Raw genomic sequence first — 19344 nt, forward strand, 5'->3', positions numbered from 1 at the left:
ATTCCTTCTGTGTTGATCTATGCAATATGGGTGCCGAACTCGCCGGCACTATGGTGCATAACTTGCTGTTGCTGGGAACATAAAAACTGACGGCAAAAGCTTCTATAGATATGTGAAGAGAAAAAGATTAGTGAAGACTAATGTAGGTCCCTTGCAGTCAGAATCAGGTGAATTCATAATGGGGAACAAGGAAATGGCAGACCAATTGAACAAATACTTTGGTTCTGTCTTCACTAAGGAAGACACAAATAACCTCTCGAAAATACCAGGGTACCGAAGATCTAGTGAGAAGGGGGAACTGAGATAAAATCCTTATTAGTCAGGAAATGGTGTTAGGGAAATTGATGGGATTGAAGGCCGATAAATCCCCAGGGCCTGATGGTCTGTATCCCAGAGTACTTAAGGAAGTGGCCCTAGAAATAGTATATGCATTGGTGGTCATTTTCCAACATTCCATGGACTCTGGATCAATTCCTATGGATTGGAGGGTAGCTAATGTAACCCCACTTTTTAAAAAAGGAGGGAAGAGAGAAAACACGGAATTATAGACCAGTTAGCCTGACATCGGTAGTGGGGAAAATGCTGGAATCAATTACTAAAGATGTAATAGCAGTGCATTTGGAAAGCAGTGCCGGGATCGGTCCAATTCAGCATGGAATTATGAAAGGGAAATCATGCTTGACAAATCTTCTAGAATTTTTTGAGGATGTAACTAGTAGAGTGGATAAGGGAGAATCAGTGGATGTGGTGTATTTGGACTTTCAAAAGGCTTTTGACAAGGTCCCACACAAGAGATTAGTATGCAAAATTAAGGCACATGGGATTGGGTAATGTATTGACGTAGATAAAGAACTGGTTGTCAGACAGGAAGCAAAGAGTGGGAATAAATGGGTCCTTTTCAGAATGGCAAGCAATGACTAGTGGGGTACCGCAAGGTTCAGTGCTGGGACTCCAGCTATTTACAATATATATTAATGATTTAGACAAAGGAATTGAATGTAATATCTCCAAGTTTGCAGATGACACTAAGCTGGGTGACAGTGTGAGCTGTGAGGAGGATGCTAAGAGGCTGCAGGGTGATTTGGACAGGTTAGGTGAGTGGGCAAATGCATGGCAGATGCAGTATAATGAGGATAAGTGTGAGGTTATCCACTTTGGTGGCAAAAACAGGAAGGCAGATTATTATCTGAATGGTGACAGATTAGTAAAAGAGGAGGTGCAACGAGACCTTGGTGTCATGGTAGATCAGTCATTGAAAGTAGGCATGCAGGTACAGCAGGCAGTTAAGAAAGCAAATGGCATGTTGGCCTTCATAGTGAGAGGATTTGTGTATAGGAGCAGGGAGGTCTTACTGCAGTTGCACAGGGCCTTGGTGAGACCACACCTTGAGTATTGTGTGCAGTTTTGGTCTCCTAATCTGAGGAAGGCCATTCTTGCTATTGAGGGAGTGCAGCGAAGGTTCATCAGATTGATTCCCGGGATGGCAGGAGTGACTTATGAAGAAAGACTGAATCGACTAGGCTTATATTCACTGGAATTTAGAAGAATGAGAGGGGATCTCATAGAAGCATATAAAATTCTGACGGGATTGGACAGGTTAGATGCAGGAAGAATGTTCCCGATGTTGCGGAAGTCCAGAACCAGGGGTTACAGTCTCAGGATAAGGGGTAAGCCATCTAGGACCGAGATGAGGAGAAACTTTTTCACCCAGAGAATTGTGAACCTAGTGAATTCTCTACCACAGAAAGTTGTTGAGTCCAGTTTGTTGGATATATTCAAAAGGGAGTTAGATGTGACCCTTATGGCTAAAGGGATCAGGGGGTATGGAGAGAAGGCATGAGTGGAGTACTGATGTTGCATGTTCAGCCATGATCATATTGAATGGTGGTGCAGGTTCGAAGGGCCAAATGGCCTGTGGGAGTTCGAGGAAGCGCGGGAGTTCGAGGAGGCACGGGAGTTCGTCCGAGAGGCATTTAAAAGGCTCATCATTCACAGTCGGGGAGCAGGAGTTCGAGGAGGCACGGGAGTTCGTCGGAGAGCCAATAAAAGGCCCATCAGTCACAGTCAAGGAGCGGGAGTTCGAGGAGGCACGGGAGTTCATCGGAGGGGCCAGCTGGTGCAGCTGCAGAAGTGTGAGAAGGCAAAAAAGAAGTAGAAAGAAATCGAAGAGTGACGTCACAGCCAAAGGGGTAAGTGATTGGCTGGTGATTGGTGAGTAGTTTTTCTTTTTCTTTTCCTTTTATTGGTAGGTAAAGTTTATCATTGTTGTTGCCAAATGAAGTTAATCTAAGGGTTAAGTCACGGCAGGAGAGCTCGGACATGTGTCATGCTCCTCCTGCGCTATGTGGGAAGTCAGGGACGCTCCCAGTGTCCCTGACGACTACATGTGCAGGAAGTGTATCCTGCTGCAGCACCTGACGGACCGCATTGCAGCACTGGAGCTGTGGGTGGATTTACTCTGGAGCATCCGCGATGCTGAGGGTGTCGTGAATAGCACGTTTAGTGAGTTGGCCACACCGCAGGTAAAGGTTACACAGCCAGATAGGGGAAGGGTGACCAACAGGAAGAGCAGTGGAAGGAAGGTAGTGCAGGGGTCCCCTGCGATCATACCCCTGCAAAACAGATACACCGCTTTGGGTACTGTTGAGGGGGATGACTCATCAGGGGAGAGCAGCGGCAGCCAAGTTCATGGCACTGTGGGTGGCTCTGCTGCACAGGAGGGCAGGAAAAAGAGTGGGAGAGCTATAGTAGTAGGGGATTCTATTGTAAGGGGAATAGATAGATGTTTCTGCAGCTGCAATCGAAACCCCAGGATGGTATGTTGCCTCCCTGGTGCAAGGGTCAAGGATGACTCTGAGTGGCTGCAGGACATTTTGAAGGGGAAGGGTGAACAGCCAGTTGTCGTGGTCCATATACGTACCAACAATATAGGTTAAAAAAAACGGGATGAGGTCCTACAAGATGAATTTAGGGCGCTAGGAGCTAAATTTAAAAGTAGTCCCTCAAAGGTAGTAATCTCAGGATTGCTACCAGTGCAGTCAGAGTAAGAATCGCAGGATAGCTCAAATGAATACGTGGCTTGAGGAGTGGTGCAGAGGGATTCAAATTCCTGGGACATTGGAACTGGTTCTGGGGGAAGGTGGGACCAGTACAAACCGGACGGTCTGCACCTGGGCAGGACCGGAACCAATATCCTAGGGGGAGTGTTTGCTAGTGCTGTTGGGGAGGGGTTAAACTAATATGGCAGGGGGATGGGAACCTATGCAGGGAGACAGAGGGAAGTAGCATGGGGGCAGAAGCAAAAGATAGAAAGGAGAATAGTAAAAGTGGAGGGCAGAGAAATCTAAGGCAAAAAGCAAAAAGGGCCACATTACAGCAAAATTCTAAAGGGGCAAAGTGTGTTAAAAAGACAAGCCTGAAGGCTCTGTGCCTCAATGCGAGGAGTATTCGTAATAAGGTGGATAAATTAACTTCGCAGATAGCTGTTAACGGATATGATGTAATTGGCATCATTGAGACATGGCTCCAGGGTGACCAAGGCTGGGAACTCAACATCCAGGGGTATTCAACATTTAGGAAGTATAGCCAGAAAGGAAAAGGAGGCGGGGTGGCATTGCTGGTCAAAGACGAAATTAATGTAATAGTAAGGAAGGACATTGGCTTGGATGAAGTGGAATCGGTATGGGTGGAGCTGCGGAGCTATTGTGTTATTGTACCTTGTAGCAGCCTGCCTCCACGCTGCCCATGGCCGCTGCTCGCTGCTCCTTTTATGGCCCTGACCTATCGCTGATGGTCTCTCGCAGTTCGGGGCCTCCATGGAGCAACATGTGCAACGGCAGTGAAGAGTGAAGTCAGCAAGGTCCAGGTTGGAGATTGGAGCGTGGGCAGGTGCAGCAGGAGCGACGAGATCGGGGTGAAGGAGCTGTGAGAGACTGTGTAGGGATGTGATCGGGGCCCAGGGGAGGCATGAGTTAGGGGCCCAGGGGCAGCACGGGCCAGCCCACACTGTGATCGTGTGCGCACTGGGTCCGTGCAGCAGAGCTGGTCTCCAATTGTCTTGGGTAATCCTTGCCACTGGACCAAGCCCGTGTGGTGGCTGGTGTGCAACGGCCACCACACGTTTAAAAAAAATCCACGCACAGTCATCTTCCACCCTTGAGGATGTAGTTCGGGTTCTTCTTTCAAAACACCTGTGAACTCATCCATTTTTTTGGCGTGGAAGCAATTCATCCTCGTTTCGAGGGACCGCCTATGATGATAATGATTGTGTTATTGTTAAAAACATTGCATGATTGCAACATTCTACTGGTGCCTGTACATGATGCTGCCAGAATAACATTACGCGACCCATTAACTTAAGTACCTGCCTCCTCCAATCACACCTAATATTACGTTACTGTCAGTCAACTGATTTTAAGCCTCGCCTGTGAAATCTTGGTGCAATATTTAACATTGTCCACCAGGTGACACTGCAGCAATTCTTTCTGTGGAGAACAGCAGCAAAGTTGGTAAAGGTGAATAAGACTAAACCCACTCAGTGAAACAGAAATAAAATTAGAAGCACTTAAAAGCCCAGATACTGCAGTACAAAAGATATAAAGGGGAGGAAAACACCTCCCCGCCCAAGCTGGAGACTCTTGATGAAATGGAAACTGAAATCCTAGATCAGTTGTCTGATGGTCAAAGTGTCCTGCTGAGACAATGGCCCAGAATTTGCAGTGGGTAATAACAGTGAACAAATGGCATTCGCTGGTATTACCCCTTTGAAACTAACCGCAACTTCAGGATAGCCGCAACATGCGCATCCATATAAATACACATATATTTTTTTTATTCGTTGCTGGGATGTCGGCGTCGCTGACAAGGCCAGCATTTATTGCCCAATCCTAATCGCGCTTGAGAAGGTGATGGTGAGCCGATGCCTTGAACCGCTGCAGTCCTTGTGGTGAAGATTCTCCCACAGTGCTGTAGTGCTGTTAGGGAGGGTGTTCCAGGATTTTGACCCAGTGACGATGAAGGAATGGCGATATTCTTCCAAGTCAGAATGGTGTGTGTCTTGGAGGGGAATAGATATACATGCATTTATATAGTGCCTTTCATGATCACCGGACATTCCAAAGTGCTTTACAGCCAATGAAGTACTTTTTGAAGTGTCGTCACTGTTGTAATGTAGGAATCGTAACGTGGAAATCCTGAAGTTGCGGTCAGTCATTCACTGCTCCAACACTGCGCTGTGGACACTCCCCCAGAGCCAGAAATCAGTGTAATCTGTGAAATCAGTGGAACTGTTGAAAACGTCATCTCTTCCGTGGTAATACTGCTGTTAAATACCCCATTACGCATACCAGACACGAGACTCCCAAAGCAAGAATTCTACTCGGAGCTCCTTCACGGCAAACGAGCCGAAGGTGGGCAGCAGAAACACTACAACGATACCCTCAAAGCCTCCCTGATAAACTGCGACATCCCCACTGACACCTGGGAGTCCCTGGCCCAAGACCGCCCTAAGTGGAGGAAGTGCATCCGAGAGGGCTCTGAGCACCTCGAGTCTCAACGCCGAGAGCGTGCAGAAATCAAGCGCAGTCAGCGGAAAGAGCAAGCGGCAAACCAGTCCCACCCACCCCTTCTCTGTCCCATCTGTGACAAAGTTTGTGGCTCTCGTATTGGACTGTTCAGCCACCAAAGAACTCACTTCAGGAGTGGAAACAGGTCTTCCTCGATTCCGAGGGACTGCCTTTGATGATGATTAGACCCTTTTGGATACAACTGGGGTTTCAACAGCATATCGACTGCTAAATCCTGAAAAATTAATTTCAATTTTGTGGAGTGTCAAATTTCTCCATTTTAATAAAAATTAAACATTTTAAGAAACTTAAAAAAAAAAACAGGTTTGCCTTATCTTTGTTTTGCTGTCTCTAACATTTTTAAAAAGTTAGAATCAAAGGAGCTTATTTCTGAGAATTCTGCATTTTGGAACTTGTTGACGTCACAGCAGCTCTTTGCTTCAATTTCCCATTAACTTGCATTGATTTCAATTGCACGTCAGAAATGCTGAACTTCTCACCACTACTTTGCTTCGCCGCTGAATGAAAATTAAATATTGAAGTTTTTTGCATTCAATTCTTGCATTAACAGCAAGGTCATATGCTGAGTGCTTCAATAAATGATGAGCTGCTGTACAGTCGACAAAATAAACTGAAATATGAACACTTCCCAGATCTTCACTGGCATCAATTTCAGAATTTCATAGATATAAGATGTGAGAGATTTAGCAGAGAGAGCAGAAAAAATCTTTTTACACAGAGGGTTGAAATTCACAACCAGAGTTAGTGACCAAAGCAGAGACAAAATCAACATTTGAGAATAAATTGGATAGGTGGTTGAAGGAAATTGAGATAAAGGGATATTGGAACAGGGCAAGGATATAGCATTAGGACTACTGCTCGTATGCAGGATAAACATAGAAAATAGGTGCAAGAGTAGGCCATTCGGCCCTTCTAGCCTGCACCGCCATTCAATGAGTTCATGGCTGAACATGCAACTTCAGTACCCCATTCCTGCTTTCTCGCCATACCCCTTGATCCCCCTAGTAGTAAGGACTTCATCTAACTCCTTTTCGAATATATTTAGTGAATTGGCCTCAACAACTTTCTGTGGTAGAGAATTCCACAGGTTCACCACCCTCTGGGTGAAGAAGTTCCTCCTCATCTCGGTCCTAAATGGCTTACCCCTTATCCTTAGACTGTGTCCCCTGGTTCTGGACTTCCCCAACATTGGGAACATTCTTCCTGCATCTAACCTGTCTAACCCCATCAGAATTTTAAATGTTTCTATGAGGTCTCCTCTCATTCTTCTGAACTCCAGTGAATACAAGCCCAGTTGATCCAGTCTTTCTTGATAGGTCAGTCACACCATCCTGGTGAACCTTCGCTGCACTCCCTCAATAGCAAGAATGTCCTTCCTCAGGTTAGGAGACCAAAACTGTAAACATCAGCACAGATTGGTTAGGCTGAGCAGCTTATTTCCATGTTGTTGTAGTTTCTATATAATTCTATGACCCGAATTGAGCATAAATAATGGGAACAGAGATCAACTACACATTTCTCCCTTTTGCTCCATAGGTGCCACAAATTCTGACATTGAACCCCTCCCCCATGAATAGATATGTTGTAAGAAAAACCCAACCTCCCCTGCTTCACCGAGCATAAATATTAAGATTACATAAGAACATAAGAATTAGGAGCAGGAGTAGGTCATTCGGCCCCTCGAGCCTGCTCCAACATTCAATAACATCATGGCGGATCTGCTTCCTCAACTCCACTTTGCTGCATTGTCCCCATATACCTTGATTCCCTTAATATTCAAAAATCTAGCGATCTGCATCTTGAATAAACTCGAAGACTGAGCCTCCACAGCTCTCTGGTGTCGAGAATTCTAAAGATTCACCACCCTCTGAGTGAAGAAGTTTCTCCTCATCTCAGTTCTAAATGGCCGACCTCGTATTCTGAGACTATGACCCCTGGTTCCAGACTCCCCAGCCAGAGGAAACATCCTCCCTGCATCTACCCTGTCAAGCCCGGTAAAGATTTTTCATGTTTCAATGAGATTACCTCTCATTCTCCTAAACTCTAGAGAATATAGGCCTAGTCTACTCAATCTCTCCTCATAGGACAATCCTCCCATCCCAGGAATCAGTCTGGTGAACCTTTGTTGCACTCCCTCGATGGCAAGTATATCCTTTCTTTGGTAAGGAGACCAAAACTGTACACAATATTCCAAGTGCGGTCTCACTAGGGCCCTATATAATTGCAATAAGATGTCTTTACTCTTGGAAAGCAGTGACAGGATCGGTCCAAGTCAGCATGGATTTATGAAAGGGAAATCCTGCTTGACAAATCTTCTAGAATTTTTTGAGGATGTGGACAAGGGAGAACCGGTGGATGTGGTGAATTTGGACTTTCAAAAGGCTTTTGACAAGGTCCCACACAAGAGATTAGTGTGCAAAATTAAAGCACATGGTATTGGGGGTAATGTATTGACGTAGATAGAGAAGTGGTTGGTAGACAGGAAGCAGAAAGTTGGAATAAACGGGTCCTTTTCAGAATGGCAGGCAGTGACCAGTGGGGTGCCGCAGGGTTCAGTGCTGGGACCCCAGCTATTTACAATATACATCAATGATTTAGATGAAGGAATTGAATGTAATATCTCCAAGTTTGCAGATGACACTAAGCTGGGTGGTGGTGTGAGCTGTGAGGAGAATGCTAAGAGGCTGCAGGGTGACTTGGACAGGTTAGGTGAATGGGCAAATGCATGGCAGATGCAGTATAATGTGGATAAATGTGAGGTTATCCACTTTGGTGGCAAAAACAGGAAGACTGAATATTATCTGAATGGTGACAGATTAGGAAAAGGGGAGGTGCAACGAGACCTGGGTGTCATGGTACATCAATTACTGAAGTTTGGCATGGAGGTACAGCAGGCGGTGATGAAGGCAAATGGCATGTTGGCCTTCATAGCTAGAGGATTTGAGTATAGGAGCAGAGAGGTCTTAGCCTTGGTGAGGCCACACGTGGAATATTGTGTTCAGTTTTGGTCTCCTAATCTGAGGAAGGATGTTCTTGCTATTGAGGGAGTACAGCGAAGGTTCACCAGATTGATTCCCGGGATGGCAGGACTGACATATGAGGAGAGACTGGATCAACTGGGCTTGTATCCTCTGGATTGAGAGGGGATCTCATAGAAACATGCAAAATTCTGACTGGATTGGACATGATAGAGGCAGGAAGAATGTTCCCGTTCCAGAACCAAGAGTCACAGTCTAAAAATAAGGGGTAAGCCATTTAGGACCGAGATGAGGAGAAACTTCTTCACTCAGAGAGTGGTTAACCTGTGGAATTCTCTGCTGCAGAAAGTTGTTGAGGCCAGTTCATAGATATATTCAAAGGGAATTAGATATGACCCTTACGGCCAAAGGGATCAAGGGGTATGGAGAGAAAGCAGGAAAGAGGGGTACTGAGGTTGAATGATCAGCCATGATCTTATTGAATGGTGGTGCAGGCTTGAATGGCCTGCTCCTGCGCCTAGTTTCTATGTTTCTATACTCAAATCCTCTTGTAATAAAGGCCAACATACCATTTGCCTTCTTAATTGCTTGCTGTAACTGTATGTTAACTTTCAGTGAGGCATGTACAAGGGTACCCAGGTCCCTCTGAACACCAACATTTCCCAATCTCTCACCATTTAAAAAATACTTTGCTTTTCTATTTTTCCGACCAAAGTGGATAACTTGGCATTTTTCCACATTATGGCCTCAATTTTGGCCCAGCCCATTTTTCGTTGCACTTACCTCCGTTCCGAAGTGCGCTGAAAAATTTCCTTCCCACTTTGGCCGCTATCCGGCCTCTTCCCTGTAGTCACACAGCGTGGCCAGTTGAGTCGGGGGTGGAGCCAGTGTTCTGTGCCGAAAACTGCCGGGACATCTGCACATGCGCAGTGGACTGTCACATGCGCAGTCCTCGCCTCCAGCCTCTCCGTGTGCTTGCTGCAGCCGCTCTGTGGAACCCGATGCCGGCCAGTTGAATTGTTCCTTGCCCCAGCCTCTCCGTGTGCTTGCTGCAGCCGCTCTGTGGAACCCGATGCCGGCCAGTTGAATTGTTCCTTGCCCCAGCCTCTCCGTGTGCTTGCTGCAGCCGCTCTGTGGGACCCGATGCCGGCCAGTTGAATCGCTCCCGCCCCTAGACCAGGCCGAGTGGTCTCCCGCACCAGCTGGCCCGCTGCCTTCCCGCCAAGTTTGAAGATGCAGATAGGACTTACTTCAATTTTTTATTTCTTCTTGAATTCTTAGTACTTTTTGTTTGCAAGGTTTGGTGGTCTGTAAGGCTTGGTGGTTTTGGTGCAGGCAGGTCCTCTCCGCTTCCCGACCCTATCCCAGGCCGAATGGCCTCCAATGTGCCAATTTCTTTAACCCTCCGCAAGGGTTTTCTGAAATGGCCACAAACGCTGGCCTAAGTAGATTTGAAATAACTATTAGCTGGCCAAAGTTGCCTAAATGGGCAGAACTGGCGTAAGTGGCTGGTAATGCCCCCTTTTGAGGAAAAAAAACGAAATTAAAAAAAATCTTAACTAACTCAGTTACACTGGTGCAAATTGATTGGGGAAAATGGGGATTTTTAAGTTACAACAGAAAAACCAAGTTACTCAAAAAAAAACTGAGCAACTCCTGGCCAAAATTGAGCCCTACATTCCATTTGCTATGTTCTTGCCCATTCACTTAGCTTGTCTATATCTCCTTAAAGCCTCTTTGCATCCTTCTCACAACTTACATTGCCACCTAGCTTTGTATCATCAGCAAACTTAGATATATTACATTTGGTCCCCTCATCCAAATCATTGATATAGATTGTGAATAGCTGGGGCCCAAGCACAGATCCTTAAGGCACCCCATTATATTGAGTTTCAAAGTCATTTAATTAAATCCGAAACTAGGGTCTTTAGAAATCTAAACAAAGCAAACTACTTGGGTATGAGGGGAGAATTGGTTAAGGTAGATTGGGAAACTACATGACGGTAGACAAAGCAATAGCTAGCATTTAAAGAATTAATACATAATTTACAAAAAAAGATACATTCCTTTAAGGCATGTGAACTGGAAAATGACCCGTTTATTGCTACTCTCTGTTTTCTGTCTGTTAACCAATCCTCAATCCACACTAGTACATTACCCTCAATTCCATGAGCCCTAATTTTGTTTAATAACGTCTTGTGTGTCACCTTATCGAATGCCTTCTGAAAATTCAAATACAGCACATCTACTGGTTCCCCCTTATCTATTCCACGAGTTACAACCTCAAAAAATTCTAACCGATTTGTCAAACATGATTTCCCTTTCATAAATCCATGTTGATTTTGCCCAATCCTATTATTATTTTCTAAGTGCCCTATTATCCTGAATAATAGATTCTAGCATTTTCCCTACAACTAATGTCAGGCTAACTGGTCTGTAAATCCCCATTTTCTCTCCCTCTTTTAACTAGAGGGGTTACATTAACTATCTTCCAATCCGCGAGAACCGTTTTAGAAGCTATGGAAATTTGGAAGATGACAACCAATCTCTATCTCTATTGTCACCTCTTTCAAAACTTTAGGATGTAGGCCATTACGTCCAGGGGATTTATTGCCTTTAAGTCCCATTAATTTCTCCAGTACTATTTTTATACTAATACTAAATTCTTTCAGTTTCTCATTTTCGCTAGAACCTTGGTTCTCCACTATTTCCGGGAGGTGTTTTGTGCTTTCTTCCGTGAAAACAGACACAAAGTATTTGTTTAATTTCTCTGCCATTTCCTTATTCCCCATTATAATTTCTCCTGTCTCAGCTTGCAAGGGATCCACATTTACTTTCACTGATCTTTTCCTTTTTACATAACCATAGAAGCTTTTTTTATGTCTCTTGCTAGTTTACTCTAATAATCTATTTTCCATTTCTTTATCAATTTCTTGGTCTTCCTTTGCTGAATTCTAAAATCCTCCCAATCCTCAGGCTTATGCTCTTTATGGCAACATTATAAGCCTATTCCTTTGAGCTAATACTATCTTTAACTTCTCTTGTTAGCCACAGTAGGACCACTTTTCCTGTGGGGTTTTTGTGCCTTAAAGGAATATGTTTTTTTTGTAAATTATGTATTAATTCTTCAAATGCTAGCCATTGCTTGTCTTACTGTCATACAAAGCCAGGGATCGCAAGGATGTGCGCATCACCCGTGCCATGACAGGAGCTGACGACTGCTGGACGGACCACCGCCTAATCCAATCCATCATCGACATTAACATAGCCCCAAAGAAGAGGGGGCAGCAGAAGCAGTGCCTCAAAAAAGTCAATGCCGGGGCACTTAAAGACCCAGCTAAGAAAGCCCTATACAATCAGCACCTCACAGCTAACCTGGCGTGCCTTGATGACCCTGAGACGCAAAATGCCCACAGCACTTGATCTGCCCTCCAGGCCTCCATAACCAGTGCCTGTGAAGAGACGCTCGGTCACTCAACCAGGAAACACCAGGACTGGTTTGATGAGAATGATCAGGAAATCCAAGAGCTAATAGATCGCAAGCGCAGCGCATTTCTGAGCCTTAAGCAACAACCCAACTTGGTAGCAGCAAAGCAGCATTACAGACGGCTCAAGGCTGAGGTCCAACAAAAAACCCGGGACCTAAAGAACAGGTGGTGGATGGAGAAAGCACAGAAGATACAGCAGCTGGCCGACAGCCATGATGTGCGAGGATTCTTCATCACAGTCAAGGCCACCTACGGTCCAAACTCCCAAACCCACCCCACTGCTGGCCAAGAACAGGGAAACACTCATCAAGGACACCGAGGCAGTCAGGGCCCGCTGGAAGGAGCACTTCGAAGATCTCCTCAATCGAGACTCTGCCTTTGACTCGAGTGTTCTCGACTCTATCCCGCAGCATGCAACCCGCCACCACCTCAGTGAGACCCCAACACTGCAAGAGTTGGAAAAAGCCATAAAACAGCTTAATAACAATAAGGCTACAGGAGTGGATGGAATCCCTGCTGAGGCACTAAAGTATGGCGGAGACGCACTGTTGGCGCGAATACATGACCTCATCTTTCTCGTCTGGAGGGAGGAGAGCATGCCGGGAGATCTCAGAGATGAAGTGATCGTGACCATTTTTTAAAAAGGGGACAAATCCGATTGCGGCAACTACAGAGGAATCGCCCTGCTATCAGCCACTGGGAAAGTCGTTGCTAGAGTCCTCCTCAATCGTCTTCTCCCTGTGGTCAAGGAGCTCCTCCCGGAGTCGCAGTGCGGATTCTGTCACCTACGGGGCACAACGGACATGATTTTTGCAGCGCGACAGCTGCAGGAAAAATGCAGGGAACAATGGCAGCTCTTATACATGGCCGCCTTCGACCTTACAAAGGCCTTTGATATTGTCAAACGCGAGGGTCTATGGAGCGTCCTCCTCTGTTTCGGATGCCCCAAAAGTATGTCATCATCCCCCGCCTGCTCCACGACGACATGCAGGCCGTGATCCTTACCAACGGATCCATTACAGACCCAATCCACATCCGGACCGGGGTAAAAATGGGCTGCGTCGTCGCCCCAACCCTCTTAATCTTCCTCGCTGCCATGCTCTACCTCAGTCAGCAAGCTCTCTGCTGGAGTGGAACTAAACTACAAAACCAGTGGGAACCTGTTCAACCTTCCCATCTCCAGGCCAGGTCCAAGACCACCCCAACCTCTGTCGTCGAGCTACAGTAAGCGGACGACGCCTGCGTCTGCATACATAGGGCCCAAGTTTCCACAAGAAAAAAAACGGGCGCCCCTCCGAGCTGGGCGCCCGTTTTTCGCGCCTAAAAAAATCCTCGGTATTCTCCACCTACCTGTAGGTCCTCTGGCCCTCGGCGCAGCCAGCACGAGCTGTGGGGGGGGCGGAGCCAGGTCCCGGCGCTGAAAACAGTGCCGGGACCTCTGCACATGCGCTACAGTCGGCACGCAAATGCAGTAGCTCCAGACGTCGAACTGTGTGGGAGGGGCCTGAAGCACGCAGCCCCTAGCCCTGGCCCAATGGCCTCACTGGGGCTGCGTGAATAGGCTCCTCCCACGGCCAGCTCCTGCTCTCCGCCCCCGACAAGACCCGACACCCGCTCCCCCCCCCCCCCCCCCGCCGACCAGACCCGACCCGACACCCGCTCCCCCCCCCCCCACCCCGCCGACCAGACCCGACCCGACACCCGCTCCCCCCCCACCCCCCCCCCCCCCCCGCCGACCAGACCCGACACCCGCTCCCCCCCCCGCCCCGACCCGACACCCGCTACCCCGCGCTCTCTCTCTCTCTCTCCCTCCCACCCCTCTCCCTCCCTCCCTCCCTCCCTCCCTCCCTCCCTCCCTCCCTCCCTCCCTCCCTCCCTCCTCCCCTCTCTCTCCCTCCCTCCCCTCTCTCTCCCTCCCTCCCCTCTCTCTCCCTCCCTCCCCTCTCTCTCCCTCCCTCCTCTCTCTCTCTCTCTCTCTCTCTCTCTCTCTCTCTCTCTCTCTCTCTCTCTCTCTCTCTCGCTCCCCCTCCCGCTCAGCGGCACGAACGGCTGCAGAATTCTCCCTGGCTGAAGCACTTTCACACAGGTAGGAAGATGGTTTATTTAATCTTTTCTTGGCTTATAAATGTTTATTCAGGTTGGATTTATTTGTATAATATTTGTAGAAGTATAAATAAGAATTTATTGTCGAATTTAATGAGTTCCCTCCCCCCCCCCCCCCCCCCCCACCTCGTTCTGGACGCCTAATTTGTAACCTGCGCCTGATTTTTTAATGTGTAGAACAGGTTTTTTCAGTTCTACAAAAATCTTCACTTGCTCCATTCTACTTTAGTTTGGAGTACATTTTCACTGTGGAAACTTTCAAATCAGGCGTCAGTGGCCGGACACGCCCCCTTTTGAAGAAAAAATTCTGTTCTAAACTAGAACTGTTCTACCTGACTAGAACTGCAGAAAAAAAATGTGGAGAATTGCGATTTCTAAAATAGTCCGTTCTCCACCAGTTGCTCCTAAAAATCAGGCGCGAATCATGTGGAAACTTGGGCCCATACAGAGGCTGAACTCCAGGACATAGTCGGCGTATTTACTGAGGCATATGAAAGCATGGGTCTTATGCTAAACAACCGTAAGACAAAGGTCCTCCACCAGCCCGTCCTCGCCGCACAGCACTGCCCCGCAATCATCAAGATCCACGGCGCGGCCCTGGATAATGTGGACCATTTCACATACCTCGAGAGCCTCTTATCAACAAGAGCAGACATTGATGACGAGATTCAAAACTGCCTCCAGTGCTCCAGTGCAGCCTTCGGTCGCCTGAGGAAAAGAGTGTTCGAAGACCAGGCCCTCAAATCTGCCACCAAGCTCATGATCTACAGGGCTGTAGTAATACCCGCCCTCCTGTATGGCTCAGCGACATGGACCATGTACAGTAGACACCAAATTGCTGGAGAAATACCACCAACGATGTCTCCGCAAGATCCTACAAATCTCCTGGGAGGACAGACGCACCAACATTAGGACCCTCGACCAGGCCAACATCCCCAGCATTGAAGCAGTGACCATACTTGATCAGCTCCACTGGGCAGGCCACATTGTCCGCATCCCAAGGCAAGCGCTCTACTCGGAACTCCTTCACGGCAAATGAGCCAAAGGTGGGCAGAGGAAACATTACAAGGATACCCTCAAAGCCTCCCTGATAAAGTGCAACATCTCCACCGACACCTGGGAGTCCCTGGCCAAAGACCGCCCTAAGTGGAGGAAGTGCATCTGGGAGGGCACTGAGCATCTCAAGCATCAAGCGCAAGCAGCAGAAAGAGCGTGCGGCAAATCTGTCCCACCCTCCCTTACCCTCAATGACTATCTGTCCTGCCTGTGACAGGGCTCTTGTATTGGATTGTTCGGCCACCTAAGGACTTATTTTAAGAGTGGAAGCATGTCTGTTTTGCTTATGCCTATGATGATGATGATGATGACCGTCATACCTTTTAATGTAGTTTCCCAATCTACCTAAACCAACTCTCCCCTCATCTACTTAGTTTTCTTTGTTTAGATTTAAGACCCTAGTTTTGGATTTAACTAAATGACTTTCAAACTCTATATAAAATTCTATCATATTATGGTCGCTCTTCCCTAAAGACCCCTTTTCTACAAAGCTATTAATGAATCCTTTCTCATTGCACAATTCGATCCCAACTCCACATTGCATTTTCCCTTCGTCAACTGAGCAGAAAACAATTGTCCTCCCAGCACTGAAACCCTCATTGATAGATCTTTGAAGGACTCCGCAGGGAAAAGCGGGGGGCAGGAAGCGAAGCTATTACTGGAGATGCACTAGCTATAATTAGATAGCTTAGAGTGGAACTAAAGTCCCACTGAGGAGAGGCATTGGAGGAGGATGGCACGGTCAACTGTGTCAAAAGTTGCAGAGAGGTTGACTTTGGTTTATGGCCATTTCAATACAACGTCATGGGGGGAAACTTGATTGGCGTAATTCAAAAGTGGAAATGTGGGAAAGTTGAACATGGATTTGAGAGGCGATAACTCATTCCAGGATTTTGGTGAAGAAAGGGAGGTTGAAATTGGGGTGGAAGTTTGCAAAGACGGAGAGGTTGAGGGTAGGTTTTTTTAAGAGGCCAGTGATGACAGATGTTTTAAAAGGGATGGGGAAATTCCATGAGGAAGGGGATTCATTGACAATGTCAGCTGGCATGTGGGTCAGGACGAGAAGATGGGTAAATGTTAATTAGCTGAACATGCTATTGGAATAATGCACAATTAATCACATTATTGCTTTACTTATAAACCTTTCATTTTGTTATACTAAAGCACCCCATCTAAATAACTTGGGGAACTATGATCCGGATTTTCAGCTTTCGGGGTTTTTTGGCGCAAATGGTAGCGATACGTAAAACTTACCATTTTCGCCGCGCTACCATTTTTAGGCTGAACTTTCGGCCTTTATGTTTGGTAAGGGAGGCGTTGTACAAGCATTCGCGGTGTAAAACGTGAGTTTTGTCAACTTTAGTCTGGGGGCGTTTGCATTGTGAGAGAGGCCTTGGGAGGGGGAAAAAAAATTCCAAAAACATTTACAAGACCCTCAACTATTTAATTGCTGCAAAAAAAAAATGTAACTCACCTTTTTTGCAGGTTTTTGTACTTAGCACTGCTGGCAGGGCTGCACCGATATGTTTGATCTGTCGCTATTCTGGGCGTGGCGTACGGGTCAGGAGAGTGCCGAAAGTTGATCACAAATGCAATTGATGTCGTTGCATGTCGCGCACCTCTCCCTGGCGGTACTTAGAAGTGCCGCCGCAAACAGGTACCCGAGGATCCCGCCCGGGCTTTGCGACCGGATTTTCGTCGCAGAGGGTCAAATCGTGGTGAAAACCCGGTTGCAAACCTGTCTCAAATCCGGCCCTTAGTTAGTAACAGCTCATCTATGTGATACCACATCCAAGTGTTTGAGCATACATGCTCCAGTCACTGGTCACAGTAATCCCTGGGATTTGGTATAGGAACCTGAAGGCTGTAAGACTGAAGAACAAATGTGACTTCCCCTTCATTTGAGGGATGGTGGACCATATTTGATTGGTGAGGAAGTTTTTGCCTGCTGCACCTGTGGCACGGGCCAACAGTCTTTCTGGATTTGATGGAATGGGTGCTTAGCCTTCCCATTCAAACCAGCAATATGATTTTGTGATCACTGCCCTACTCTCACCTCAGCTATTGAGGTTATATCTAGCAGCTAGAAACAAAAGTTACACTTTGCGAATTTTAGTCATTTGCACAAATGTAGTTCGTGCCAAGAAATTCACTCGAAATAAATGAAGAGGAGCCCCTGCAGCTCTAGAATATCGCAGAGCAGCTTTTACACTTAGTGCGATTCTTATGGCTAAGCAGAATAGAAGTTTTTAGTTCTGAAATTAGAGGGTTCTGTATTATATTTCAGAATAGTCCTTTTTCTTTCACTTTGAATCTAGTTGTTTTTTTTACCATTTACAACAAATATCAGTGTCTCATCCTACCGTAAATACTGTTAATGCTTACGGTTTTTCAGGTAGGTTTATAGCATATTTTATTTTTAATAACTTTTCCTAAAATTCTTGGGTGCTTGATTTGGGCTTTGGCTGACCATTACATTATTGGAACATAGGAACAGGAGTAGGCCATTTATACCCTTGAGCCTGTTCCGTTATTCAATTAAATCATGGCTGATCTGTATCTTAACTCCATCTACCCGCCTTGGTTCCATAACCCTTCATACGTAACAAAAATCTATCTCTCAGTTTTGAAATTGTCAATTGACCTCGCCTCAACAGCTTTTTGAGAGAGAGAATTCCCAATTTCCATTATAGTTTATGTTAAGAAATGCTTCCTGACATCACCTTGAATTTCCTAGCTCTAATTTTAAGATTAGGCCCCCTTGTTTTGGACGCCCCCACCAGAGATAGTAGTTTCTCTCTGTCTACCCTATTAATTCCTTTAATCATCTTAAACACTTCAATTAGAACACCCCTTATTTTCTATACTTCTAACAAGCTTTGTCTATGCAACCTGTCTTCATAAGTTAACCGTTATAGCACAGATATGATTCTAGTGAATCTGCACTGCATCATAGAATCATAGAAGTTTACAGCACAGAAGGAGGCCATTTTGGCCCATCGTGTCCATGCAGGCCAACAAGAGGCTATCCAGCCTAATCCCACTTTCCAGCTCTAGGTCCGTAATTCTTCAGGTTACGGCACTTCAGGTGCACATCCAAGTACTTTTTAAATGTGGTGAGGGTTTCTGCCTCTATCACCCTTTCAGGCAGTGAGTTCGAGACCACCACAACCCTCTAGGTGAAGAAACTTCCCCTCAAATCCCCTCTAAACCTCAAATTACTTCAAATTTATGCCCCCTGGTTGTTGATCCCTCTGCTAAGGGAAATAGGCCCTTTCTATCCACTATATCTAGGCCCCTCATAATTTTATACACTTCAATGTCTCACCAAGGCCATATAACCTTTCTTAGATGTGGTGACAAAAACTGAATGCAGTACCCGATTGTTTCTTGTGGTTCTGAGAATCCTCATGACCTCACCTTGGATATTCTTTTTTTGACTGGACACTGCCTATTGTATTTGATAAGTTTGATCAATAATCAAATTGGTTCAGGCTTTCTTTGTGACCTCTAATTCTATTCTATTCCTACTTAAGAATATTTTGCTTATTATTTTAGTCTTGCATGTAATTCAAATTGTGTCTGTTTTGTTATGGTCACAATTAATTTTTGATCAGGGTTTACCATTTACATTTTTTATTAACAGTTTCTGTTGTCGAATTTCACTTATTTTTGTTCATTTCCTTTTACATATCCTTCACAGTCCTCCTCTGCCACACAACAAAGCAGATGTGTTCGATCTAAGCAAAGACCAACAACTGAACCTTGCATACATTGCCTCGGTACCTCATAGTGGCATCGAACAAATTCGAATTCATTGGCTATTAGAGCTAGTCACAATCCGGTAAGTCTGCAGGATCATGTTGTTTGTGGAACTATATATAAAAATTTGTCTGAAATGCTTCAGTGGGCTTTACTTGTATCTGCAGTTCTATTCAACCATTAATCCTGGATTATAAACCATACCCTTGTATAGGCTACTTCCCCATAAGGAGTCATTGTTTTTTTTATCAGAATTAGTCTGTGGTGGTTTATTATTAAGAATTAATTGAATATGTAATGAACTTGATATTAACGCAGAGATTGTATTGGAGCCAGGGAGGGGGTGATAGCAGATGACAAACGTGCAATATC

At 46.0% G+C, this 19344-nt stretch overlaps 1 protein-coding gene across 2 annotated transcripts in view; it reads left to right on the plus strand.

The window, feature by feature from the left end:
* The window catches only part of idua (alpha-L-iduronidase), a 538596-nt gene that overhangs the window by 51616 nt on the left and 467636 nt on the right, over positions 1 to 19344 (plus strand). For both annotated transcript variants that reach the window (XM_070871632.1, XM_070871633.1), the window contains exon 2: positions 18914 to 19054. In XM_070871632.1, coding sequence (XP_070727733.1) covers positions 18914 to 19054 — 141 coding nt within the window. The remainder of the gene's footprint in view (positions 1 to 18913; positions 19055 to 19344) is intronic.

The sequence above is a fragment of the Pristiophorus japonicus genome, chromosome 2 (assembly GCF_044704955.1).
Source record: "Pristiophorus japonicus isolate sPriJap1 chromosome 2, sPriJap1.hap1, whole genome shotgun sequence".
In the NCBI taxonomy this organism is placed as follows: Eukaryota; Metazoa; Chordata; class Chondrichthyes; family Pristiophoridae; genus Pristiophorus; species Pristiophorus japonicus.